Below are 25,973 nucleotides of genomic sequence, written 5' to 3'. Positions count from 1 at the left end.
GATTGTTTTAGTTGTATTGCTGTCGATATGATGCTGATGCCTGAAATCTGCAAGCCAGCCTGGTTTTATTTGGCCTCTTTCTATGCCTGGAGTGCGTGGGGACAGGGACCTGGGAAAAAGCAGTGTCTCCTCACAGGGCTCATCACTTGGTTTAAACTCCAAATTGTGTACAGATGTGTGGAGAAAAAAGTAAGTCAAGCCTGTCCACAGGGAGATGAAACAAAGCCAGATTTCTATTTTGTGGTGTTGGCCTTCGTCTAGGAATAAGTGCTCAGTCCTGTTTGTTCCAGAAACCTTAGTATTTATAGGATGATCTGGAGGAAAACAGTCCTCTCACCCCGTGATTAATCTCAGGCCATGGCTTTATCTCTGGGCACTAGGCAAGGGTTTATAAGGAAAGGAGATCTTGTCTACACACAAATAATCCTAACAAATAACATCATGGGGCACCAGGCAAACACCCGCTGGGACCCAGCCGCGGAATAAACAGCTGCCACGGCCTTTGCTGTTGCCAGTCACAGAGCAGGATTCCCAGCCAGGGAGGTGGCCCACCAACTGCCCACCTAACCCAGGGAGACAGTGGGACTCAGCTTGCAGGAACGCTCTGGACTGCTCAGGAGCATAAGATGCTGAAGTCAAACCCCTCCTCTACTGTCTCGGGAGACGTCGCAAAGCATGGGCTTCACAGCTTATGGAGGCTGGGTCCTGCCCCGCGTTCAACCTCTCACTAGTTATGTGACTTTGGGCAGTTAATTCCCCTTCTCTGCTCCTCAGCCGTAAACTGGGGAGAACAGGATATTACGATGATGGAGGGAGAGGCTGCATGCTAATCACGGGCACAGTGATTTCCACGCACAGCCCTGGGATGGTGCTATGAGACTCTATGGCATACTAGCTGTCAGAGTGTTGTTGGTATTTTTTTTTTTTTTTTTTTTTTTTGCTGTTGTCCCAGGTTTATTGAAAATAATACAGCCATTGATTCAAATAGGGCCCCGAGGCGTTTTGAAATTCATCCCAACCGTAGGCTGAGTGACCTGCAGGTTGGATAGACTGCCAAAATCCAAAAGCTTCAGCATTTCCTTAGTGTCAGGATCTACTTCAATGATCTCCTGATCCAGGGCTGAGTATTTTCATTAGGTAGTTCTTAATTAAGGTAAGCTCACTCTGAACTAAGCACTTTATACATATTAATCCACAGTCCGCAACAACCCTTTGAGGGAGATAAGATGCTGCTGTCATTACTCATTTACAGACAAAGAAATTGAGGCACAGAGAGGGCATATAACTTGTACCAAGTTTACAGCTCCCCATGGCAGTGCCCCCGCTCACCCTCCCCATGCCCTGTCCCCAGCAGCCCAGAAGCACAAAACCCAGGGGAGCACAGGGTGGTGGGGCCCAATCTGTGGTTTCTGGGGCAGAGGCCTGTGGGTACACAGTGTTGTGTTCCATTTGCAAAAAGTTTAGCATGTGTGTTTGATTTGCTCAGGGTATGACGCCGCTGATGTACGCCTGCGCTGCGGGGGACGAGGCGATGGTCCAGATGTTGATTGATGCCGGGGCCAACCTGGACATCCAGGTGAGGAAGCCCCACAGAGCTGCACACGGGTCCTAGGCCAGCAGGGATCACCCCGAGGTCTCCAGCAAACACTGGGTGTGGTGTTTTGGGCAATTGAGTTGATGTGCATCAAAAGACGAGAAAGACAAGATGCACAGAGGCCACTGTTAGCACAGGGGAGTCTTACCAAGCTCTGGGCTTTCTGTCTGAGAGGGAGTGGGCTGAGGCGGGAGCTGCGTGGAGAGACAGGCTGTGACACTGTTTTTATAGATCTTTCTCCTTTGACCAGCCTAATCTCCCGCCATTCCTTCCATCCCCAAATACTTCTAGCTCTGCCTCCCTCTGAGGCATAAAGCACCACCCTGCCCCACCACCGTCTTTTGCCCAGGGCAGACACTGCCAGTTAAATACCCATCCTCTCTTTTTGAGCCTTGTCACTCAGCGCTCCAGGCAAACATTACCTGACTCCTGTTCCCCCTCCCTGCAGGGCGCTCCCTTCATTCCGGTGCCCAGGAAACACACATGATTTGTGGTATTTTCCAGGTTCCAAGCAACTCTCCCAGGCACCCTTCCATCCACCCCGACAGCCGGCACTGGACCTCGCTGACATTTGCTGTGCTGCATGGACACATCTCTGTGGTCCAGGTGAGCTCCTGTGGTCCAGGTGAACATTGTGGCCCCAGCCTACCAGGTGGGCTGGGCCCCAAGCACAGCCCCAGCCTCAGCTGAGTGGGCAGGTGCCCTCAATCAGAGACCCCAAAGGCACTGCTTCAGGCCGGCTCACCTGATCAGTAAGGCAGTGGCCCACCTGAGTTACCTCAAGGAGAGGGGTTAGTGCAAGGACACGTGGAATTTTAGGAAACAGGACCTGGGGCCAGGCAGCACTAGGGTTCTGTTTTACCCTCCGGAACCTCTGTCTTCCTCGGGTCGGGCACACTGGGGCTGTCCCGGTCCAGCTCGGCTTTCTTGCCTCCAGCCATCTTTCCAACCCTTCCCTTTTTTCCTCCCTCGTGAATTCTACTGCAGGGCTGGCTTTGTGTGATGCGGTCTGTGCAATTCTGTCCCCTCCCCAGTTCCTGAGGACTCAGACTCAGATTGGTGCCACTCACCTGTCGAGCCAAGCCACAGGTTGCCCACCTCGGCCCAGGTAGCTGTGCTAGCATCGGGACAGGTGGTGGTTCTAGAAGCAGAAGCTGTGGGCAGAGCAGCTCCCCATGCCAGCAGGCGCCCCAGCCAAATGCACTCTCACTCCCAGGTCCTCAGATCGCTGGCACGCACAGGGTTTCATGGCATCTCTTCCAGGGAGCTGGCGTGACGCCCTCACTCCCCACTAGGTTGCAAGGCCTCTGAGGGTGGGGATCATGTCTGGCTGATTCACAGCCCTAGCCTATCCCAAGGGCTCCGTGAATGGCCATTACCCACTGGCTGCCACATCCTGCTGCCTTTGCCTTATGAGGACTGGAGCAAAATCCCAACCTCAGCTCAGACTGGGCCTGCGGGGCTATGCCCCGGGCTTGCCTGGACTCGTGCCCAGTTTTGCCGCAGTGAGCAGGCCCCCACCTCCATGGCCTTGGCACTGGTGCAGAGAATGGGGCCATGACTGATTTCTGACTGCTGCATGTCCAGTGATGGCGGTCCTGCATGCCACACAGTCCGTGGGATTGAACGGTCAGCCCGAACTCCACTCCTGGTATCCAGGCAAATGTCGGGTGGGGCTTGCCTAGGCTGCCAGGCATGCTTGGAGGAAGGTTTGGTCTCCAGGAGCCTGGGAGGGCTGGAAAGTTGCTCCCTCCAGAGCAGCTGGGCAGGGAAGGTAGAACGGGAGCTGAAAGTCACCAGCTGGAGTAACGCAGACCCCACCCCTGCCCCAAGGCAGAGCCAGGACCGGCTCATCTGGAACTGCCTGGTATCTGTTAACCCTGCCCCGTCTGTCCCCTGTCAGCGTCAGCCCTTGCCAGCATGGGGAGAGGCCCTCTCCTGTCCTAGACTGGGACTTTATGCTCCAGCCACACCATCTGCCATCCTGGGGTAGCTGCTGTACCTCTCCCATGAGAAGCTGAAGGGAAGCGGCCCCCTCTTCCCATTCTGTGGATGAGAAAGACTGAGGCTCCGGGAGTTGAAGTACCTGCCAGGGGTTACTCACTGGTCAGTGGCCAGCACTGGTACCCTGCTCCTTCTGACTCCAATACCTGCTGCCACCCAGAGCCGTGGTTTACCCCATAGCTCGGGAGCAACATTTTTTTTTTCTTTTTTTTTTGACGCGGAGTCTTGCTTTGTCACCCAGGCTGGAGTGCAATGGCATGATCTCCGCTCACCACAACCTCCACCTCCGGGGTTCAAGCAATTCTCCTGCCTCAGCCTCCAGAGTAGCTGGAATTACAGGCATACAATACCACACCCAGCTGATATATTGTATTTTTAGCAGAGACAGGTTCACCATGTTTGCCAGGCTGGTCTTGAACTCTGGACCTCATGATCCTCCTGCACTGCACCCAGTCTGAGGGCAACATTTTCTATGCTGCTCATGCACACGAGTTCTCGTTCTCGGAAAGGTGGCCGCAGCCGGTTCATGGGAAAGCATTTGAAAGACAGAAAAAGCTCAGAGGTCCTAACAGCTTAGGGGCTTGGTCCTGAGCCACAAGAATGGAGTTGAAGATTCTAGAAACTTTGAGCCCCGAGGATAACCCAGAGTTCTAAAGTTCCAGTTCCTCAGCTGCTGGGGTGAACCATGTCTTCTTGGTCACATGCTTGGAGAGCACTAAAGGCCTTGTCCCCCAAAGCACTCTGGCCCTTCCCAGGTGCTCCCTGTCATGTTGAGCAGTGCCCTCCCACTCTGTGCCCCTGGCAGTTGTTGCTGGACGCTGGTGCCCATGTGGAGGGCTCGGCAGTGAACGGCGGTGAGGACAGCTACGCGGAGACGCCTCTGCAGCTGGCCTCTGCGGCAGGTAGGTGCTGCTGCCCGGAAGCTCTGTCTGCCCTTCCCTGCATGTCCTCCAGCCTGGCCAGGCATGCAGCTGGACGTGCAGGGGTCTCTGTGGCACACACAGACCCTGGCGGGGGGTGGGGGAGCGGTCCTTGAAACCCCTTCTCTGGGCCACTGGGGGGCTTCCCCTGGCCCCATCCATCAGTTTCTCTTGGGCTCAGCATCTGGCAGGACTCAGCGGAGCAGGGAGGCCCTTCCCTCTGGGGACCCGGGGAGGGGGCGCAGGGGCAGGGCATGGACAGCCTTGTTCCTCTCCCTCCACTTCATCTGCCAAATGCAGATGAGCGTGGGGTTTGCTGATTTATTCCATTACTCAGAGCTGCAAGAATCCCGCTTTCCCTTCCCTTTCACCTCAGCTGCCCTGGCAGCCACTATCTCAGTGTCCTCCATGCTGCCCGCCTTCCCTTTCAGGAAACTACGAGCTGGTCAGTTTGCTGCTGAGCCGCGGTGCCGACCCGCTTCTCAGCATGCTCGAGGCCCACGGCATGGGCTCCTCCCTCCATGAGGACATGAACTGCTTCAGCCACTCAGCTGCCCACGGCCACAGGTACCTGCCTGGGATTCCTACCCTATGTGATGTGAGGGCGCTGAAATAAGCTCACAGGAGCCTCAGTTTCCCCAATGGGAGCAAAAAAACTAGGCCCGGAGACCTTTCCAAGCCTGTGTGCGAGTAAACCAGAAAGATGAGGGCCTTGAGCCAGCGCCGGGGCCGGAGATGGGGGAGGCCCCGCAGCTGGTTCCTGGCAGGGCTGGGACTGGAGCCTGGGCCTCCTGACGCCCAGGGAAGACTGTCCCCTTTCCCAGTGAGACACCACTCTGCAGCTGCCACAGCCCACGCAGGACCACACTGCTTCCCACACCTGCTGGTGGTCCACCAGTGCCCAAGTGGCCTTGGGTGTCCAGACAGCGTACAGCTCAGCCACGCAGAGGCTCCTGGCATGAAACTGCACCCTGCCTCAGGTGTAGATGGTAGCATTTGCTTTGTGGGGACCAGGCCTCCCCAGGGGTGTGTGGGACAGCAGCCGGCCGAAGTCAGAGGCAGCACAGAGGGGCAGAAGGAGACCAGACAAGAGGTGATTACAGGGCAGAAATGGGGCTGGAAAAGCAGGGCTGGCTGGCAGGACACTGACTTCCAATTCCCGGACACTGTTCTCGTCCCAAGGCTTGTGCTCAGGCTGGGGTCCCCTTCCCTAGAATGCTTTTCTCTCTGACTATCTCCAACCCACCCTCACGTTCACCCACCTCAGCAGCCCCGACCCTCCAGGCACCATCCATCTTCTACGTCGCCACCTCTAGGCCTCTCCACCCCACCCAGGGCCTGCATCCCCTGGTGGCGGCCTCGTCACCATGTATAGAGACTGCCCACTCTGAGCACAGGACCCTTGGGACAGGCAGGGTGGCTAGTTCACCTTCACATGCCAGTGCCCAGCTCTGTAAACTGCCTGAGCTCAAGAGTCCACACATGAGGAGGTCCCTCCCTTGGGAGGGACCTTGGGTCCTTGGAACGGTACCTCCAGGCCATGGGTTGGCAGGTATGAGGGTCTGCCAGGTGGTGCCGGAGCAGGTCAGCCCCCCAGTAATCTTGCAGTCCCACCCATGCTGCATCCATCCCAGAGCCCCAGGCCACAGAAGGTGACAGAATGAGCCTAGGCTTGGAACCAGAAGTCCTGGGTCTGTACCCCCACCCAGAGTGGCCTTGAGCAAGACAGATTTGTCACCTGTGACGGCAATGCATGTGGGCTCTGACGAGGCTAAAAGCAGCAGCGCAGGGGAGTGTCCTCCACCGGGTCTAACATTCTGTGTCTTCATTCATAAATGTGAAGAAGTTCTACATGACATTCATCTTCAGTTCATCCTTATCAACGTGAAGGGACATAAGCACTTACCGGGCTCTTCCTGTGTTTTAGACGCTTTTACATGCAGAGTCAGCTGCTATTTAGGAAGACCTGCCGTGTTTCAGGCTCTGCATTTAAAGCCTTACACCAGCCTCACGTTAACCCTGGGAAAGTGTGATACTGACACCCTGCAATACAGATACCAAAGCGGTCAGGGTTCACCCGGGATGGCAGAGTTCACTCAGCCCCAAAGCCTGGGACTTCTCAGCAATGCCAGGATGGTGGAAGGGTGGGTCCCCCTGCATTCTGCCCTGCCTCTCGGAGGTGTATGGGGATTGGTGACCCTGAGAGCCCTGGCCTACCTGCCTGGAGGAGGAAGACCATGAACCTCTGAGCCCTCAGATGCCGCAGAGCAGCCTGTCGGGGCAAGGGGGTGTGGGGGGCAGCTCAGGCGGGCACTGCCTGTGGGACCTCAGCCCTCGCCTTCATTCATCCCTGGGCCTGCAGGAATGTCCTGAGGAAGCTCCTGACGCAGCCGCAGCAGGCTAAAGCAGACGTGCTGTCCCTGGAGGAGATCCTGGCCGAGGGTGTGGAGGAAAGCGACACGTCAAGCCAGGGCAGCGGCAGCGAGGGGCCCGTGCGGCTGAGCCGGACCCGCACCAAGGCCCTGCAGGAGGCCATGTACTACAGCGCCGAGCACGGCTACGTGGACATCACCATGGAGCTGAGGGCGCTGGGTGAGGCCTCGCGGGCGTGCACACGCATGTCTGTGCGTGCATACAGACACACACGGTCACTCCCTGTGCTGCTCTCCAGCAGGCCTGAGAGGGCCAGGTCCCGCAGGGCAGACAAGCTCCAGGGCAGCTGAGCGCAGACAGGGTGGAGGCTGGGACGCTCCTGCTACGGCCAGGTCAGGAGGGGCCCTGGGCCTTTGTGCTCAGCAGTGCCACGTCTTGGCGTCAAGGCCCAGCCCTCTCCCCTCGGGCCCTCCACTCTGCCTGGCTGGAGCTTTGCTATTCCTCCGCAGTCACAGCCCAGGGATGTGGAGCACTGTGAGCCTCTGCAGCCCCAGGACTCCACACTGTGAGGCAGCAGGCCTGACACTCAGCTAACCTTTCACTCCTTGGGTCTGTGAGTCTGTGGACTTTGGGTGTCCTCTAGGGAGGCCGGTCAGATAGACAGACAGACAGGTCAGATCCTGTGTTAGCCGTGCACCACATCACCTCTCCCAGCCTCAATTCTCGCCTCTCTCTGTGGGTTTGGTGCTAATGATCCTTTTCTAAAACTGGGGTGACATCATCTAAAGTACAAGGCGTGGTGGCCACTGTGAGCACTTGGTGGATGATAGCACTGTCATTGTCATCACAAGACCAGAAACCCCCAGGGCTGGGCAAAGACAGTAGTGAGTCAGCCTCAGTGTTCCTCACTGAAATGGAGAGGTCACTCCCACCTGCAGTCAGTAACCCAAGGATGCCACCACCACCACACTGCTGTCACTGTGTCACTGGCGAACGCCATCAGTTCTTTTTTTTTTTTTTTGAGACAGAGTTTCGCTCTTGTTACCCAGGCTGGAGTGCAATGGCGCGATCTCGGCTCACCGCAACCTCCGCCTCCTGGGTTCAGGCAATTCTCCTGCCTCAGCCTCCCGAGTAGCTGGGATTACAGGCACGTGCCACCATGCCCAGCTAATTTTTTGTATTTTTAGTAGAGACGGGGTTTCACTATGTTGACCGGGATGGTCTCGATCTCTCGACCTCGTGATCCACCCGCCTCGGCCTCCCAAAGTGCTGGGATTACAGGCTTCAGCCACCGCGCCCGGCCCATCAGTTCTTTTTTAACCCACAGTGAGGCTGGGGGGTAAGAAGCTGTCTCTCTAATTACCAGGGACATGACTAGTTTATGTCATGAACTTCTCACAACAATGCTAAGTTATAGCCCCACTGACACACACTGGGAACTGGTAAACAGTAATTATGCACCTGGGTATGTGCAGTGGCATTCCCGTGAGCTGCAAGACTGGGTTGGTTCCGGGCTTCTGCGCAGGCTTGGAGGCCTCTGTGTCCTTGAGCGCCTGGCATACTCTCTGGCCATCCAAGCCCTCCTGGCCACCCCTCCACGACTGAGACCTCTCTAGCAAATAATTCTTGAGCCCAATAAATGACAAGGCTGCTATGGGTGCTGGGCCAACACTTCAAAATCCCCGGGCTAGGCTAACTTTCAGAGCTTGAGTTCCCTGCATTTGGGCTGGAGCTATTCCTCCACCTCATCTCATGAGAACCTGAAACTCCACTCTGACCTGCCAGTAAGGCTTATCAGAATGAATTAAAGCTTTCATGCCATGGCCATCCTGAGAGGGCCACTAGGCGCACAAGAAGGGGGCAGGCGGGAGGAGACAGGGTGCTCTACAGACAACAGTGGGGTGTCCTGGGAGTCTGCCTGGGAAAGGCTGTGGTCTCGGTCTGTGCCGGGAGTGCTTAGCTGTGGTGTGTGACTGCCTACTCTTTCCTGCCTGGGCCAGGGGTCCCCTGGAAGCTGCACATCTGGATTGAGTCTCTGAGGACCTCCTTCTCACAGTCACGGTACTCGATGGTGCAAAGCCTCCTGCGGGACTTCAGCTCCATCAAAGAGGAAGAGTACAACGAGGAGCTGGTGACCGAGGGCTTGCAGCTCATGTTTGACATCCTCAAGACCAGTAAGGTGAGTGTGGCCAGTGACCGGTTCCCAAGCCCACAGCCCAGACCCAGATCATGGGACAGACACACAGATGGACACATGCAGACAGACACAGGGATCTCCCACCCAACACACAGACACACACACACACACACACACAGACACACAAACACACACACAGGAATCTCCCACCCAACATACACACACACACACACCCCACACACACCCGCCCACCCCTAGCACCCAGACTTAGACTTGCACTGCCTGGCTGTAGAGGTCATAGGCCATGGATGCGTCTGGGCTGGAACTTAGCCAAAAAAGCCATTGGGGAATCACTGATGAAGGAACAGACATTTCTTGCCAAGCCACATCCAGCAGGAACAAAAGACAGCGGCTGCTCTAATCCTGGCCTGGACTTTTGAAATTCGCCTGATGTATCTGCGTCTGTGAACAGACAGGCAGCTCACAGGCCCTCTCTCCCCTCCCCACAGAACGATTCCGTCATCCAGCAACTGGCTGCCATCTTCACCCACTGCTATGGCAGCAGCCCCATCCCCAGCATCCCAGAGATCCGGAAGACCCTGCCAGCCAGGCTAGGTGAAGACCCGCCCCCTGCACCGCCACACGCCCTCCCCCTCCCCCTCCCCCTCCCCCTCTTCCCTTTCTCACCCCCTCCCCGCTTTGCCATCTTTCTCCATTTCCAAGTGCCAAGGCCCCAGCCTGTCTCTCTGTTCCTCACCTGTGTGTCCCACTCCCAACCCTGACAACGCATCTCACAGCACACTCAAGCAACCCCTAGCAGGGGACTCCTTGGCCATATCCCTCAGTCTCCCCCGTTTTCGCAGATCCGCATTTTCTGAACAATAAGGAGATGTCAGACGTGACCTTCCTAGTGGAAGGAAAGCTGTTTTATGCACATAAAGTCCTGCTGGTGACAGCTTCCAACAGGTAGGCAGCCTCAGATAACAAACTCCCAGCCCAGGGGCACGGAAGCAGCTTGTTTCAGGTTCGAGGTGACAGAGAGTGACGGGCTGGGGCTGTACCCTGACCCCTCTGTCCTTGAGAGAGCCCCATTTGCCTCATGGCAGGATGAGGCAGGGTGGACAAGGGGTAGCAGGAAAGGGGGGTTCTGAGGTGGTGTTCTTTCTGGCTGAGTTATTGCTTTTGATTATTAGAAAACATATTCTGGGAGGAAGGGTCAACATTCTGGCCACAGGTGTCAGGTCACTTGTATGGGGGACAGAATCAGGCTCAGCCCAGATGTCTTCCCAGGACGATGTAAAATAGCATTCGCTGAAAATTATTCTAGGAGCACAGCAGTAATTTGTAAAATGCTCCGTCTCCTGGTAGCCGGTCAGGTGACAACGATGCCATTGCACACAGTAGTGGAGAAAAGGTTTAAAACCTGTCTTGCTCTGTCTCCTTTGCTCCAGGTTCAAGACACTAATGACCAATAAATCCGAACAGGATGGGGACAGCAGCAAGACCATTGAGATCAGCGATATGAAGTACCACATTTTTCAGGTGTGTGGGTGTTGGTGCCATCCTCTTCTCGGAGGGGTGCCCCTCCCCCAGGAGCTCACCTTTGTGGGCGGCTGTACGTTAGTTGTAATTGTCCACTCTATTCCCAGTGCCTTCTGTATTTCGTTGAAGCAGTAGAGCATCCAGGTCTCTCCTTGTGCAGAGGTGGCCGTCCCGTTGTGGGGTTGCAGCTTCAGAGCCTGTCGCACTGGTCCTGAACTCTAACCGCTGAACAGGTGGTCTGGGCGGACTGCAGACAGATGTGCAAGGCCACACACCTAGGTTATGAGTCCCTGTTATCAGAGTGGGCTCCAGCCAATGGGCATTACTGAGAGCTTGCTGGAAATGCAGAGCCCCAGGCCCCACCCCAGCCCTCCTGCATCTTCACAAGATCCCCAGGCAGCCGCGTGCTCAGTACAGTTTGGGAGGTGCTGGTGGAGGCTGCATCACTTCTCCCAAACATCAAACCCCAGCCACGCTGGTCAGGCAGAAAAGGCCGTGAGGCACACATCCTGACTGTAGAAGATCAAAGGTCTATCAGGCACTCAGCTTTGCAGAACATACAAGGTTATGTACTAGAAACTCAAGTCAGGGCAGACAAAGTCCAGAGGAAGAGACGTGGCTGGGATCCCAGCTGATGGGTGTGGGGGAGGGGAGGCCCAGGGTTCTGGCATAGGCCAGAGTGGTGGTGTCTCCCCTTCCTTCTTTTCCCACCCCTTAATCCAACTCTCTGGAGAATAGGCAGGTGAGTGGGAGTGGGAGGTGGAGTCATGTTCAGATCAGTCAGGAGGCAGGACCTAGAGGGGCTGCAGGGATCATTGGAGAGTGCGGAGCGCACATGTGTGGCCACGGGTGACCGCTGCCTATAAGGGGACGTGTGCGGGCTCGGCCCCCTGTGCTCACCGGCCAGGCCAAAGGAGGGCATCTGTTACAAAACAGTCTCAGCAGCCCATTGGCTCCTCCCAGGGTTGCTGGGAAGGCAAACAGGGGACAGGCTGCATGTCCACAGCACACACGTGCCTTCCGCTGGGCCTCTCGCCAAGTTCTGACCGACTGTTCTACCCAGCCCCAGGGCACTGGCCTTGCCCCGTGGGTCCCCTAGATGCAGAACTTTGCCGTATCTGGGGCATCATTTCAGATGGTGCTTCTAGACCTCAGCTTTCCGGGCTTCCCTGGAGGGGCTGGCCTGAAGCCATCAATCTGGGGTCAGGTCTCCCTAACAAAGCCTGAAAGGTTTCCAGCAACCCCCATATATATCTATATCTATCTATCTATCTATCTATCTATCTATCTATCTATCTATCTATGTGTGTGTGTGTGTGTGTATATATATATATATATATATATATTTTTTTTTTTTTTTTTTTTAACTTTTTTTTTTTTTTGAGATGGAGTCTTGCTCTGTTGCCAGGCTGGAGTGCAATGGCATGATCTTGGCTCACCACAACCTCTGCCTCCTGGGTTCAAGCAATTCTCCTGCCTCAGCCTCCCAAGTAGCTGGGATTACAGGCACGTGCCACCATGCCTAGCTAATTTTTGTATCTTTAGTAGAGACAGAGTTTCACCATGTTGGTCAGGATGGTCTCAAATCTCTTGACTTTGTGATCTGCCCACCTCAGCCTCCCAAAGTGCTGGGATTACGGGCGTGAGCCACGGTGCCCAGCCCACATATCTCATCGGTTCTCATGTTGGGAGGGTAGGTGGGAGTGTGTAGATGGATCATTATTGTCTTTGTTTTTGGGGGGAGGAAACACAGACCCGAGGACCTCTAGGCATTACCGTCCGATGGAATGTGAGCCATGTCGTAATTTAAGATTTACTACTAGTCACATAAAAAAAAAGCAGGTGCGGTCCGGGCGCGGTGGCTCAAGCCTGTAATCCCAGCACTTTGGGAGGCCGAGGCGGGTGGATCACGAGGTCAAGAGATCGAGACCATAATGGTTAACATGGTGAAACCCCGTCTCTACTAAAAATACAAAAAATTAGCTGGGCATGGTGGCACGTGCCTGTAATCCCAGCTACTCAGGAGGCTGAGGCAGGAGAATTGCCTGAACCCAAGAGGCAGAGGTTGTGGTGAGCCGAGATCGCACCATTGTACTCCAGCCTGGGTAACAAGAGCGAAACTCCATCTCAAAAAAAAAAAAAAAAAAAGCAGGTGCAATTAATTTTAATATTTTTGAATTTACAGTATAGCCAACATATTATTTCAACATGTAATCAATATAAAAAGTTACTGAGATATTTTGCTTTTTTAAAATACTGAGTTTTCAAACTCCAGTGTGCATTTGACACAGCACATCTCAATCCAGACCAGCCACATTTCAAATGCTCAGAAGCCACGTGTGGTCAGTCATTATCCTACTGGATAGCGTGGGTCTAGAGATGTGCCAAGGTCACTGTCAACTAAGCCCAGGCACTGGGGGCACAGAGGCCAGAGGGCCGCAACCCTGCTCTTCCAACATGGTTTCTACCATCTCAGCTTCCATGTGGCCCACTCAGGGAGAAGGAAACCCTGCTGCCCCTCTGCAGCTGGTCCTGTCTGGGGCCTTTCCTTGAGCAGCTTGTATAGCCCCACAGGCTGCCTGGTTCCAGGAGGCACATGACCTGTATCCTAATAGGGGCTGCCAGGCTGTGCAAAATTCATCTACCTCTGCCAGCCTGCTGCCCAGCTCCCATGGCAAGGCTCCAGGTGAGTCATTCTGATCTGACTTCTGTGGCCTCATGCATTTAAGTGGCCTTAGGGAGATCCACCAAATCCCAAAATGCAGCACGAAGTGCCCTCCAGGCCAGGACAGGAGTTGTGGCCTAAGGTGGCCGGTAGGCCTGGCCCAAGGGGCTGCCCTGAGGCCATCCCTTAACAAAGAATCCCACCAGGAAGATCTGACCTGCCTTCCTGGGCCCCCAACCCCAACCCTATGTGAGGGGCAGACACCTTACTGAGTACCCACTCAGTGCCCTGCATGGGGAGGGCAGAGGGAGCCGGCATGGCCTGCCCAAGGCACACACTGTCTGGAAGAAGCAGATGGACACTTACTGTGCAATCATGAGCTCACCACACAAGCTCCAGCAGAGGCTGCAGAAGGTCGTTTCCCAGTCCTCTAGAGATGGGGAGAGGCTGGTATCTCGGGTGGGCCTTGGCCAACATCTCCTATGCCTGGACAAGGCTGGCAGGCCGGTCTCCCCCCTTCTCTCCCCGAGGCTGGGCCTTCTCCTAGACCCTCTGGTGCCTCTGTGGCCTCAGGGCAGTTCCGACAGAGCCCGACTGTGCCGGCTAGAGCTGTGTTTACTTACACACTTGCCAGCTCCTTGCTGGGGCCGTTTCTTCAGCCAGCCAGCAAGAATTGTTTTTCTTTTTCCAACTGGGAACCTCACTAGGCTCCAGCCTGATAGCAGAGTTTGTAACTGAAACCTCAGCAGAACTAAATACAGTTCCCAGTCCTGGGCCACCTCATCTGGTATCCAGGGCTCCCCTGCTCCTGGGAGCCCAAGGTGGGGCTCAGCCTGTCCAGGGGAGCTCTGGGCCTGGGCTCTTTGCTTTCTTTTTGAGGGAGCACATCTGAGAGTCAGGATGGGGCTCTCACCTCCACACTGGCATCCTAGTGCAGACAGGGGAAGGCAGGAGGCAGGCCCCTCTGACATTCCTTCAGATCCCCCATTGGTCTCCCTGTGTGGAATCTAGATCACACCAGCAGCGAGCCACACAGGGGCAAGCACCATGCGAGAGCCCTGCTGCAGGCATCAGGGGAGCTGAGGGACTTGAGCCAGGTCATCTTCCTTCCCTGGGCCTCAGTTTCCTCAACTGTGGACAAGAATTCCCTTCTGGGCTCACGGGGTTATGAGGATTGTACGGAAAACACTCCATGGCGGGAGCTTGTCATTCAGGCAGGGACTCAGGAAAGAGGGTCTTGGAGCTGGCTTCTAGAGGTAGTGGTCCGGGGAAAACACAAGAGTCTCAGCCTGAGCAGGACAGGGAGGGAGAGAGAGCTGGGGACCTGCAGAGCGATAGTCCCCTGGAAGCAGCAGCTGGGGCAGTACCCTGTGGGCCAAGTGAGGCCTTTCAGGCGTCAGGTCCACATGGCATTCACACCGGCCTCTTCCCACCGCAGTTGATGATGCAGTATCTGTACTACGGAGGAACAGAATCCATGGAGATCCCCACCGCTGACATCCTGGAGGTGAGACCTGGGAGAGGAGGAGGGGGTCTGGGCCAGTTCTCCCATTCACCCCGCTCACAGAGGGAAGGTGGCCCTTCCTCTCCATCTGACAGGAAGAGCAGTTCTGAGAAACGGGGACTGTGCACACCGCCGGGCCCAACCTCGGTGCATGCCCCAGCAGGGATGGTTAGGCCCAGGGGAATCAGATGGCAGTGGGGCCTGAGGGCGGGAGGCAGCAGGGCACATGGCACTCGGGAGCTTCCTATGCCGCCCTGGCCACCAGCCTGGCCATGGGTCCCCAAGGCCTGCTCTGCCTCTCTGCCAGCTATTGTCAGCTGCCAGCCTGTTCCAGCTGGACGCCTTGCAGAGGCACTGTGAGATCCTGTGCTCCCAGACCCTCAGTGTGGAGAGTGCTGTGAACACCTACAAATATGCCAAGGTAAGAGCCAAGGATGCCTGCTGGCCACCTCCCACCACAGTCTGATCCATGGGGCCTTGGCCGTGTGGACGCGCTATGGATAAGCTAGGAGATGCAGGTGGCCGGGTTGCTTCTGAGGGCAGTGTGGGGGCTGGGGGAGGGTTAGCAACTCCCTCTGTAGCCTGGCATCACTGCTGCCCAGTGGCCACATGGTAGCTTAAAGGTGAGCTTTTGAGCCAGGTGCGTGCTGGTTCCCAGTCCAGCTCTGCCACCTGGACTGTGGGATCTGGGCAAGTTGCTGAGCCTCTGAGTCAAATCAAAGCCACAGGTACTTACTTTTCTCCCTACCTGTCTGTCCCTCCCAGCTGCCCCATCCCAGCAAGCCGCACGGTGATTGCTCAGTCGCTCAGACTCAAACCTTAGGAATCCTATATGATTTGCAAAAACCCTCCCTCCCACATGCAGGCCATCCACCTCAAACACATCAGCGGCTTCTCCACTTCCCTTCCTCTCCACTGCCCTCTCTTTGCCCCAAGCCACGAGCATCACTCTCTTGACAACTGCATCAGTCCAGCCTCCCTCTTGCCTGGCCTTAGCCCTGCAATCCATAAGGTTCTTTCAAAAGTTCAAAAACCATGGCCAGGCACAGTGGCTCACACCTGTAATCCCAGTACTTTGGGAGGCTGAGGCAGGAAGACCAGGAATTTAGACCAGCCTGTGAAACATGGCAAGACCCTGTCTCTACAAACTAGCCGAGGGTGGTGGTGTACACCTGTGGTCTCAGCTGCTCAGGAAGCCGAGGCAGGAGGATCACTTGAGCCCAGGAGGTTAAGACTATAGTGAGCTGTGATCATGCCACTGCACTCTAGCCTGGGCAATAGAGCAAGACCTTGTCTCAACTCAGCCCCCACCCAAAAAGGTACAAAGACTGTGTTACTCCCAAACCTAATCTCACCAAAGGTTTTCTACCTGCTGCAAGCTAAATAACAGCCAGCCCTTACCATGTCTTCCAAAGCCCCCAAGGCCCCGCCCACATCTCCCCTCACTCCACCATGCTTCCTTCCTTGCCCCGACCCCAGGGCTTTTCCTGTAAAGCTCCTTCCAGCCCTTCATCAGCTGGTGTCCCCAGGCCTCCCACAAGCCATCCTGTCACGCTGGCTTTACCTCCTTCACAGTCTTCAATGCCATCTGCAGCTACCTTTTCTTTGGTTCTCAGATTCTTTCTCCTCCAAACTAGGACATCAGCAACACTGCAGATATCTTGACCTCAGAACGTAAAACCCAGAGCGCAACTTTAAAACCTTGCTATCTGTTGAGTGAACGTCCTTATCCAGCATTTACCACGTGCACGCTTACATGCCGGGCCTCGTGCTGGCTCCAGGACACCCAGCAGTGGACAGTGCCCATTCCCACCCTTAGGAAGAGAACTTCCAACCCAACAAGGATGACTGCCACTTAACAAGGCAGCATGACAGTGTGATGCAGGCAGGGAAAATGATGAGGGCTGTTAACAGTGCCTGGTGGCACAGCTGGGATTTGAACCTAGATGGGTCCCACTCCAAGGAAAGGCTTACAGAAGGAATTCAGATATAGCAGAGCCGACCTCAAGATGCAGGGACAGGAAATGCCTGTGCCGGCCAGGGTGGTTAAGCAGGGCCGTGGCTATAGGTAGGTAATATTTGGGGGTGAGGGCGAGTGGGGCTGTACTAAGGTCATGGGCTTCACCCCTCCTCTCTCTGCCCTGCAGATCCACAACGCCCCAGAACTGGCCCTGTTCTGCGAGGGCTTCTTCCTCAAGCACATGAAGGCCCTGTTGGAGCAGGACGCCTTCCGGCAGCTCATCTACGGCCGCAGCAGCAAGGTACAGGGCCTGGACCCACTGCAGGAGCTGCAGAGCACCCTGGCCGAGCGCGTGCACTCTGTCTACATCACCTCCCGGGTGTGAGGCTGCCAAGGCCAGGGCCCACCAGGTCAGGGAATGGTTGTAGGCCCCCTTGGAGCCAGGTTCACGGGGCTGTTTCCTCCTTCTTACCCGGATGCTTCCTCTGGCATTGATTTGTCCTTGGGTAGGCAGATGTGCCTGAGCTCCCATCACCAGGCAGCTCACCCTCAGCTCCTCTGCCCCAGAGCTGTTTGTTCAATCAGTGATGGGCAAAGTGGAGACATAGCTGGCGGCCCTTCTCCCCGTCCCAGTGTGTACCTCGAGGGCGGCCATGCATTCCCCTGCGTGCCCCTCTTCTGCAGGGAAGCAGCTGGTCCTGACCCACCTCTGCCTAGGCCCCCCAAGCTCTACCCACCCCTAGGGCCTCAGTAAACTCAGACCATCCCCACTGGGGTACCTGGGGGTGTGGCAATCCTTATGAATGTATGGAATGTATACTGTCTAGGCCCCCGGCCTTCTATAGTAATTCAAAAGCTGGTATTTTTCTTCCTAAATGTCACGTAAGAAAAGTTGTCCAAATCCCTAACTTATTCCTCAAAGGTTTGAAAGGCTTGATGTGGGCCTCCAGTGGCCTGAGGATCCCCCTGCCACCACCACTGCTGCCACCCAGAGTCCCCCCCACCCCCATTGTCTTTGGTGCCTGGGCTTCCAGAGTCCCTCCCATCAGGACTATCATCACCTTGCTCAGTTGGTGGCAGAGGGCAGTTCCCCAGCTGATGGTTTCTAAGTCTGGTGTGGAGGGGCAAGGGGTAGGGGATGGGGTACCGTGTAGGAGCCTAGTGGCCTCAGCTCTTGTTTTGCTGCTGCTTTTAGGGGCCAAAGTAAATGGGTGGATTCTGGACCCTCAGGCTTATAGACTAGGTTGCCTTTGGGGGCCAAGAGGCGGAGTTCCCTGGTCAGGTCTCTCAAGGGAAAGGTTCCCTTAATGTAGGATTGAGAGCTGGGTGAACACTTCTCACTGGGGACTGTGGCTCTTGGAGATAAAGGACAGGGTACTGGTGGGGGACAAGTGCTGGGAGAAGAGGCCCTTCTGCTGAGTCCCCTCCCCGCACTGCCCTCAAATTCTGTAGTCCCCCTGGGCTCCCCTGACACCTGTTGTATTTATGGACCAGACACTGGGGCAGCATCAGGCACAGCCTGTCTGGGTGCAGCTTCTTCAGCTGTCTGGCCGCACCTTAGAAACTATTTATTCACCAAAAGCCCTGGACATTTCAGGAGGTGTCACTCAGGCCACCCTGAAAAGCCCCCAGGGGCTTGCAATCCTGGGAAATATTTTGACTAGCTGCTTGGCTGGATGTACAAAGAAATAGTCATTATTTTATTGCTGTAATATTGTATGATACTTTAACTGTACAATAATGTTGTCACTTACTGTAAATGTACCCTGGTTTTATTAACAATAAACACTCATTAACAATGACCTTGGCCTCATGGGTCCTTGTAGAGGGTTACTCAGAGTTCAAAACTGGGCGGGGGGAACCCCTTAGAACCAGGAAGGGATCCCAGAGCTGACTCTGACTCAGGTCTCCCGCCTCTCAGAGCCAAGACCCTACCAAAGCTGTTGCTGTGCCCACAACACTCGCCTCTCTCCAGAAACTCAGCCTGGATCTGCTCCTCACCCATCCTCGCTCACATTTAACTAAGCACATATGTGCCACGGAGCTGGACAGGAGCCAAATGACTGCGGAATATGACAGCACCAGGCCTTCCTGATCTCCATTCCCACGCGCCTCCGTGGCCCTTTATGTGGGAGCTATTTTGGGGGCTGTCTGTCTTCAGAGGTGTTTGCAAACCCTGGCACATCCCCAAATGGCATAGCCCACCAAAGTGGCGGCAGGGCCTCCTCCACCCAGGCCCGACCCGGCCTGATATGAGGCACCTATCCCTGGGTGACTGCTGCCTCCAGGCCCTGCTGAGCTAAGCTGGCTGTGCTACCACAAGGACACTAGCAGAGGTAATGGAGGGAGATGGTGAGGCGCCGCCTGAGGCTCAAGAGTGTTCTGGGACTATGGCTGTAGTTCTAGATGCAAAGTTCAGGCACCAATACTAGTTTGTAAAACATTCCCTGCCAATTAGCTGGGCATGGTGGTGCACACCTGTATTCCCAGCTGCTGTGGGGGCTGAGGTGGGAGGATCAGAGAGCCCAGAAGTTCGAGGCTACAGTGAGCTATGATCACCCCTGCACCTCAGCCTGGGCAACACAGCAAGACTCTCCCAAAAGTCGCCCGCCTGCCTGCCTGAAGCAGGTACAGAAATTTCTAAGGTCACTGGGAACCTGAACCAAAGTGGCTTTGGGTCAGTGACTGGCCATGACTCAGGAGTTGGGGGGAATGACATAAAGATCCCAGTCCCTGGGAAGGCCCAATTCCAGCAGGGGCCATGCAGGGCAGTTCAGGCCCAGCCCGGGGCCCAGCGGCCACACAGACCCATGGTGCCCTCTGGGGGCCACAGGGAGGTAGCACACTCCCCGCACCTTGTGCGATGGCCTGCGAAGGTGGTGGAGAGGGCTGTCCCTCCCCAGCACTTGCCATACGAACTGGCTACCCTTCACGGGTCTGTGTCAAGCAGCCCAAGCTCCCCCATCCCTGCAGGACACGCCTTGGTCAGTACCCAGCCTAGAAGGCAAGATCCAGTTGGCTCCTAGATCCAGACGTGGGATCAGCCGTTTCCTCTTTTGAGAGGGTGAGTTGCGGGTTTAGAGAAAGTGGAGGGAGGAGGGAGGAAGAGGCCCCTTTGAGCCTGCAAGTAGCAGGAACACATTTTTGAATAAACATTTACAATTAAATTAGAAAAAAAATCAGACATTCTTCCAAGGGGCTAGGACTCGAACGGAAATGATCACTTACCCCAGGGAGGTGGGCCTCCTCCTAACTCAGGACCGCTGCTCAGTCTGCCCTGCTCCGCCAGCGAAGAGCAGCCACAGGGGGGCCGGGGGGGAGTTTTGTACAGGAGCCCTTGAGTACACAGGTGCTGAGAGCATGGGTTGCATCCACAGGGATTTCACTCCGCTCCAGCGGGTCCACAGACAATTATAAGCTGGTGCCTTAGCCGTCTCCGAAGAAAAGCCTCTCCAGAGGTGGCAGGTAGCAGGAAGCCTCCAGCCTCTTCCTTTCAGGCTGCCTTTCATGTCCCCTTTGAGGATCCAGATGATGTTTAACTTGAACCAATTGTTTGTAGAATCGAGGGCGGCCCCTTTTCCCTATAGTCTGAAATTGCCTATTCGGGCCCAAGGGGCTTCCAACCCTACCCCCACCCCCTAGGCCTGCAGAATGGCTGCGGTGCTCTAACGGCCTCAGCTAATGAGTCTACATTTTTCCAAGGTGACGGTCACTTTTTCTGCCCCTCCCCCACCTCCCAGCCTCAGCGGCCCCCTTTGTGTCCCGCCTCCTGGTCACTCCAGAGTCCTCGGGGACTGCAGGGCCAGATGAGCAGTGGAAGCACTGAAGCAGGCCGGCATCAGCCCCGCCTGGCGGGGGGTACGGGGGACGACCATTTAGTAATCTTCTTTGTTCAGAATTCTTCAGCCTCTTCCCCTTCTGGTGACAGCATTCATGGCTGGCCTATCTGAATTCATTTTGCAAGTGACATTTCCTAAGACAGCCAAGCTTTACAGATGTCACTCTGTCTGGGGGCCAGATGGTGGGGTCTCAGGGAGGCATGCCTTTTCAGGTTTGAAGGAGAACCAAGATCATGACCACAACACGCAAAGGCCCAAGCGTGTGTTTAGGAATACACGCTTTACAAACAAAGAGGGCCTGTCCAAGGACAGAGATATTACACAGAGCCAGACGTGTCTGACTGCAAAATGCATGCTCTTTGCTGCCCAAGTCAGACTCTTTTTCTAGCTTAGGTTGTGGTTTTAGACACAGCCAGTCCTGGCCAAGCGTGGTGGCTCATGCCTCTAATCACAATACTCTGGGAGGCCCAGGTGGATCACTTGGGGCCAGAGTTCCATACCAACCTGGGCAACAGAGTAAGACTCCACTTCTGCATAATTTAAAAAAATGGGCAGGTGTGGTGGTGAGAACCTACAGTACCAGCTACTTGGAAGGCTGAGGTGGGAGAATGGCTTGAGCCCAAGAGTTCAAGGCTGCAGTGAGCTATGATTGAGCCACTGCACTCCAGCCCGGGCAACAGAGCAAGACCCTGTCTCATTTAAAAAAAAAAATACCACAGCTAGTCCTTCCTGAGGATTCTTGGAGCTGGCATGTAACTGAACTCGAGCAGCTCCTCTAGTCAGATCTGACGAGTGCCCAGAACCCTGAGAGATTTAGTGAGCACTTGCTATGTGCCAGGCACTGTTCTAAGTGCTTCCCACTCTACCCACCCACTTCTCACCACAGCCCTGGGAGGGGGGTGCTATTCCTACCACTCCCACTTTGCAGAAGTGGACCTGAAGAGCAGGTAGCATGCAGTAACCTGCCCAAGGCCACGGTGAGGGTCAGGGCAGAGCAGCCTGGCTCCAGAGCCCTCTCACCTTGCACCCCAAAGCAGAGCCAGCTGGGAGACTTACCTGCAGGATGATATGCCTGGACAACTTTCACAATCCCATCCAGCTCTGACCATTTGAGAATGTGACTCTGCTTTTGACCACGTTCTAAGAAAACCCTCTTTGAAAGGCAGGCTCAGGTACCCACCTGAGAAAATAAATAGAAATTATTTTCATGCCCTCTCCCTGCCTGCAGCAAAATTTCCTACAGACCTAACAGCGGTCTGTGGCCAGGAAACTACAGTTCCAAGAAACGAAAGGCCCCTCGGCTCATGTCCTGACAGCCTCAGTGACAAGGCTTGGCAGCTCTAGGGTCGCACACAGAACCTGCTCTTCTCGCTCTGGGGTCGAGTCCCAGGAGCTACACGTGAAGTGCCCTTAGGTTCAGAAGTTACTGTTTCCTTCTCTGTCCTTCCATTAGACTTCTCTGAACCCAGACAACATACTGGAGCTGCAGGCTCATTAGCCTGGATACCATTTAAAAAACATACCAAAGTACGTGTAAAGCCACCAAGTAATCTCTGTCCCCAACAAATGAAAGGGACCAAGTGACCTGGCAGGAGCTGGGAAGGAAACAAGGCAGTTCCAGGTGGCTTCCAGCCACCGCACCAGGCCCCTGGAGGTGACCATACCCGCCCGCCCCTTCTCCCACGGACTCCTGGGCTGGGAGGCCCTAGACACACTGCTTACCTTTGGCCTTGACACCAACACCTTCCATATTTTACCAGGCAGCCAAGAACCAGGAGAAACTTCCACATATGTGGATTTCAGAACACTCACAGGCAGCTGGTCTTTCTAGGATGTTATTTATTAAAAATAGATTATCCCTCCCCTCACCCCTGCTAGCAAAATGGCCTTTCCCAACGTCTTTTCCCAAATGGATGAGATGACAGGTCTTGAGGACACAGATGTGGCATCCTACCTAAACTACAGCCTCAGGCTTTTCTGGGACAGTGGGGCAGCAGCTCTGCTGGAGCCAAGAATGGATGAGCGCAAGACGACATCAGCAAATCCCCGCACACCTAACCACGGGCTGCCACGGACGCCGGGTCGGACTGGAGTTCCTCCTGCTCCAGGCCTCCGGGTGTTTGCACAAGTCCGCAAAGAGAGACCCAGTGGCCCAGCAGCAGCCCCCTGGGCACCACCAGAAAGCAATATACTTAAGGGCCTCAGAGGGATGACAGGCAACGTGGCTTCCACATGTGTGGGAAGGAGCCTAAAAAAGCTGGCACTAAGCCAAGTATGAACTTATGGGAAAGGAGGACCCGGAACTGGGGAGGGGGAAGGGGCAAGAGAGACTCCTGGCAATGCCAGACGTGGCAGTATCCAGCCACCAAGTTCTGAGCAGACCCATTCGGGAGAGAATCTGCCTTCAGCCAGGTTGAGGGCACAGTCTGACACAAGCCCAAGGCTGAATTCAGTCCAAGGCCAACTTCAGTCCAGCCAGAGAGGGCTCAGGAAGTGAGACTACCTTCCCGTGGTCAAGCACTGACGCCCAAGTTTCTCTTCATTTTTTCCGCTTCAGTTTCATATCTTTTTTGTTCTTTGTATCTCTGTCTGTCTTCAACTTCTTGCTCTGCTTGGGTTCTTGTTTGGCTTCTAACTTCCTTTTCTTGTCACTAGAGAAAAATTGAAAACAGCAAGAATGAAACATGTACAGATCTGAACATCTGAGACTGCTTTACGCATTGCTTTGCTTTGTGAAAAAGGGTTCCCACCGTCTGGAACTTGATGTAGGACGCCCAATTGAACATCAGTGTTCTCTGCGCACCTCTTGGGGGCAGGCATTATGCTGGGGCTGGAGACACACCACACAGCCCCGTTCCTGCCCTGAGGCAGCTCTCAGTCTGTGGAAGAACAAATCTCGATCTTAATCCCTCAAGTCAATACCTCGAGAACCTCAAGGTTCTCCTCAGAGTGCGGTACGCTCCCCTCTCCCAAGACAGTGACCTCTCCTAAGGCACCACAAGGAATCCCCACCACCACTCTCACCACTGCAGCGACTCTGGAAACCAGACATATTTATCCCAATGACCCTGCAGACAGTCCCTCATACAAGCCACGAGACTCCAAGGAAAACCCCGCCATACTTTCTGAGGTGCTACTGTTATTTTATTTTTCCTACACGAGAGGAAGAAAACCCAAATAACAGTAACTCAGGTGACACCCTGCGACCAGCCCCTGGATTCTTCACTGATAGACTGGCACAGGAACTGCGCAGCAAATAGCCACCTGCCGTTAAGAAACATATAGGTCTAATTTTGCTCTGGGAATAAATACTCCCCTACAAGGAGACAGCGAAGAGTGCCATCCACAGACCATTATGAATGGAGTGCCTCTCAAAGGAAGAAAAAGAAAGGCCTCGGAGAATATTTAATAAGAGCTACCAGTGTTTTTAGCTCACAAAGTTCAAGCTTTCACATTTACTCAGAACCCTCAAGCACATGAACAAGCACACAACACCGGCTGGTTGGACTCAAGAGGCTTCTCAATACCAGCAATGGCCAAACAAATGGCCGGGGAGGCCAAGCTCTGCAGAGCAAGGCCCCGGGGCCGTCTCCACAGCAAGCCCGCTCCGGGGGCTTCTGTTCCAGTCAAAGCCACCATGCTCAAGGCCAAAGCCATCATGGGCCCTGTGCTACATTTGCCATATTGTCCAAACCAGAGGCAGGTCACACCGACAGTGGGCTTCTGTGCTGTACCACAGAGCATCTGGGAAATGGGGCTGGCATCAATGCTGGATCCTTCAAGATGCCACAGTGATTTATGAGACTCTGGAAGAGAGTATCTGATTTCTGGGATCTATAGTTTCTACAGTCACAAGGTTTCCTCTTTCCAAATGTTTCCAAGATACAAACTCTTAAGGAAACCAGTAACTAGGGGACTGCCAAACACTCACCCTCCCCATCAACCCCCAAATGAGCGCTGAAAGCCTCAACTCCAGGGGCTCTGGGCAGGGGAGGCCTCGTTGTGTTCCCACGGAAAACTGAAGAAGGTTCCAGCCTAAGTTATTTACAAATGCGCCACTCTGCAGATAAGCAGCTTGGAGTGAAGATTTTCAAAGCATGGTCTAGGGACTACTGGGGTCCCTAAGACTCTTTCAGGTGTCCATGAGGCCAAAATGTATTTGTCTTAGTATGAAAATAGTTATCTGCCTTTTTTCATTTTCATTCTCTCACAAATATTCAGCTTTCCAGAGTGTAAGATGTGACAGCACAAGAGTATGAATGAAGACACAGACATGAGAATCCAGCTGCTTCTGTTAAGCCAGATATTTAAGAGATCTGCGAAAATGTAAACACAAAACAATGCCACTCTTCTCACCACAATGTTTATGATTTTCAGAACAATGACTGAGTCATTCTTGTGAACAAATGAATATTTTTTAAAAATTTCTCAGTTTTTCATTTATTTTCTTTTTAAAATTTTTTTGTAGAAACAGGATCCCCTGTGTTGCACAGGCTGGTCTTGAACTCCTGGGCTCAAGCGATCCTCCTGCCTCAGCCTCCCAAAGTGCTGAGATTACAGGCGCGAGCCACTGCACCTGGCCAGTGTTTCATTTGTAATATGGGAAATTTCAATAGTTATAACCAACATAAGTTCTTTGGGTGCCTCAATTTTTTTTTTTTTTTTTTTTTTTTTTTTTTAAGACGGGGTTTCAACATGTTGGTCAGGCTGGTCTTGAACTCCCGACCTCAGGTGATCCGCCTGCCTTGGCCTCCAAAGTGCTTGGATTACAGGCATGAGCCACCATGCCCGGCTGCCTCAATTGTTTTTAAGAGATAAAGGAATGCTAAGACCCAAAACCTTGAGAACTGCTGGCTCAAAGGAAGGGCATGTAACAGTTGAACCTATGGCCTTGCCATGGAGAAACCGGCTCTCACTAGCTATGTGCTTCTTGGGAACTTACTTAACCCCTTAGAGCCGTGGTTATTTCATCTTAAAGCAATGACAGCAACACAACAGCCCCCTCATGCTGTCCTCCTGAGGGCTGGAGGATAAGAGCCCACAGGCAAGTCTTAGTCAGTGGCAGCTTCTAGACTGTTCCCTCAAGCCCTCCTCCCTGACAGGCCCAGTGCCCTGGCATGGCTGATGAATACAGAGAGTGAAGAGATCCATGCCTAAGAGACGGGCCTCCTGGTCTGTGGGAGACGCACTGCCAAGGTAGTGACCAGGGGGCTCTCAAAGGGAAGAACCGTGACTTTTCTCTCAAAGCTTTTGCTCCAACCTCCTATTTTCTAGTCAAAGTTAAAAAGAAGCAGAGAGGCCGGAATGCCTCTTCCACCGGATGCAGGTCAGACCCTGGGCCCTCACCTTTTCAGGCTGATGATCGAGGCGTTCGGCCCAGCTTTGTTCAGAACTTCATTCCACTCTTCATCGTCCCCACGGATTATGTATCTAAA

General features: G+C 54.4%; 2 protein-coding genes across 4 annotated transcripts in view; one reads left to right on the top strand and one right to left on the bottom strand.

Moving 5' to 3' along the window:
• The window catches only part of ABTB2 (ankyrin repeat and BTB domain containing 2), a 212,861-nt gene extending 194,360 nt beyond the window's left edge, over nucleotides 1–18,501 (top strand). The window contains exons 6-17 of the mRNA XM_003919975.4: nucleotides 1,487–1,576; nucleotides 2,099–2,200; nucleotides 4,404–4,500; nucleotides 4,950–5,085; nucleotides 6,881–7,110; nucleotides 8,892–9,070; nucleotides 9,538–9,643; nucleotides 9,892–9,994; nucleotides 10,480–10,570; nucleotides 14,674–14,742; nucleotides 15,047–15,160; nucleotides 16,887–18,501. Of these exons, the coding sequence (XP_003920024.4) occupies nucleotides 1,487–1,576; nucleotides 2,099–2,200; nucleotides 4,404–4,500; nucleotides 4,950–5,085; nucleotides 6,881–7,110; nucleotides 8,892–9,070; nucleotides 9,538–9,643; nucleotides 9,892–9,994; nucleotides 10,480–10,570; nucleotides 14,674–14,742; nucleotides 15,047–15,160; nucleotides 16,887–17,084 (1,515 nt within the window). The 3' untranslated portion in view covers nucleotides 17,085–18,501. The remainder of the gene's footprint in view (nucleotides 1–1,486; nucleotides 1,577–2,098; nucleotides 2,201–4,403; nucleotides 4,501–4,949; nucleotides 5,086–6,880; nucleotides 7,111–8,891; nucleotides 9,071–9,537; nucleotides 9,644–9,891; nucleotides 9,995–10,479; nucleotides 10,571–14,673; nucleotides 14,743–15,046; nucleotides 15,161–16,886) is intronic.
• Nucleotides 14,671–25,973, bottom strand: part of NAT10 (N-acetyltransferase 10) — a 55,028-nt gene continuing 43,725 nt past the window's right edge. For 2 of the 3 annotated variants that reach the window (XM_003919973.4, XM_010333294.3), the window contains exons 28-29: nucleotides 25,885–25,968; nucleotides 14,671–23,189 (exon numbers count right to left, since the gene is read on the bottom strand). In XM_003919973.4, the coding sequence (XP_003920022.2) occupies nucleotides 23,078–23,189; nucleotides 25,885–25,968 (196 nt within the window). In that variant the 3' untranslated portion in view covers nucleotides 14,671–23,077. The remainder of the gene's footprint in view (nucleotides 23,190–25,884; nucleotides 25,969–25,973) is intronic. The other variant, XR_012518145.1, reaches the window with a different exon arrangement.

The sequence above is a fragment of the Saimiri boliviensis genome, chromosome 6 (genome assembly GCF_048565385.1).
Source record: "Saimiri boliviensis isolate mSaiBol1 chromosome 6, mSaiBol1.pri, whole genome shotgun sequence".
In the NCBI taxonomy this organism is placed as follows: Eukaryota; Metazoa; Chordata; class Mammalia; order Primates; family Cebidae; genus Saimiri; species Saimiri boliviensis.
This window is presented reverse-complemented; position numbering and strand designations above follow the sequence as displayed.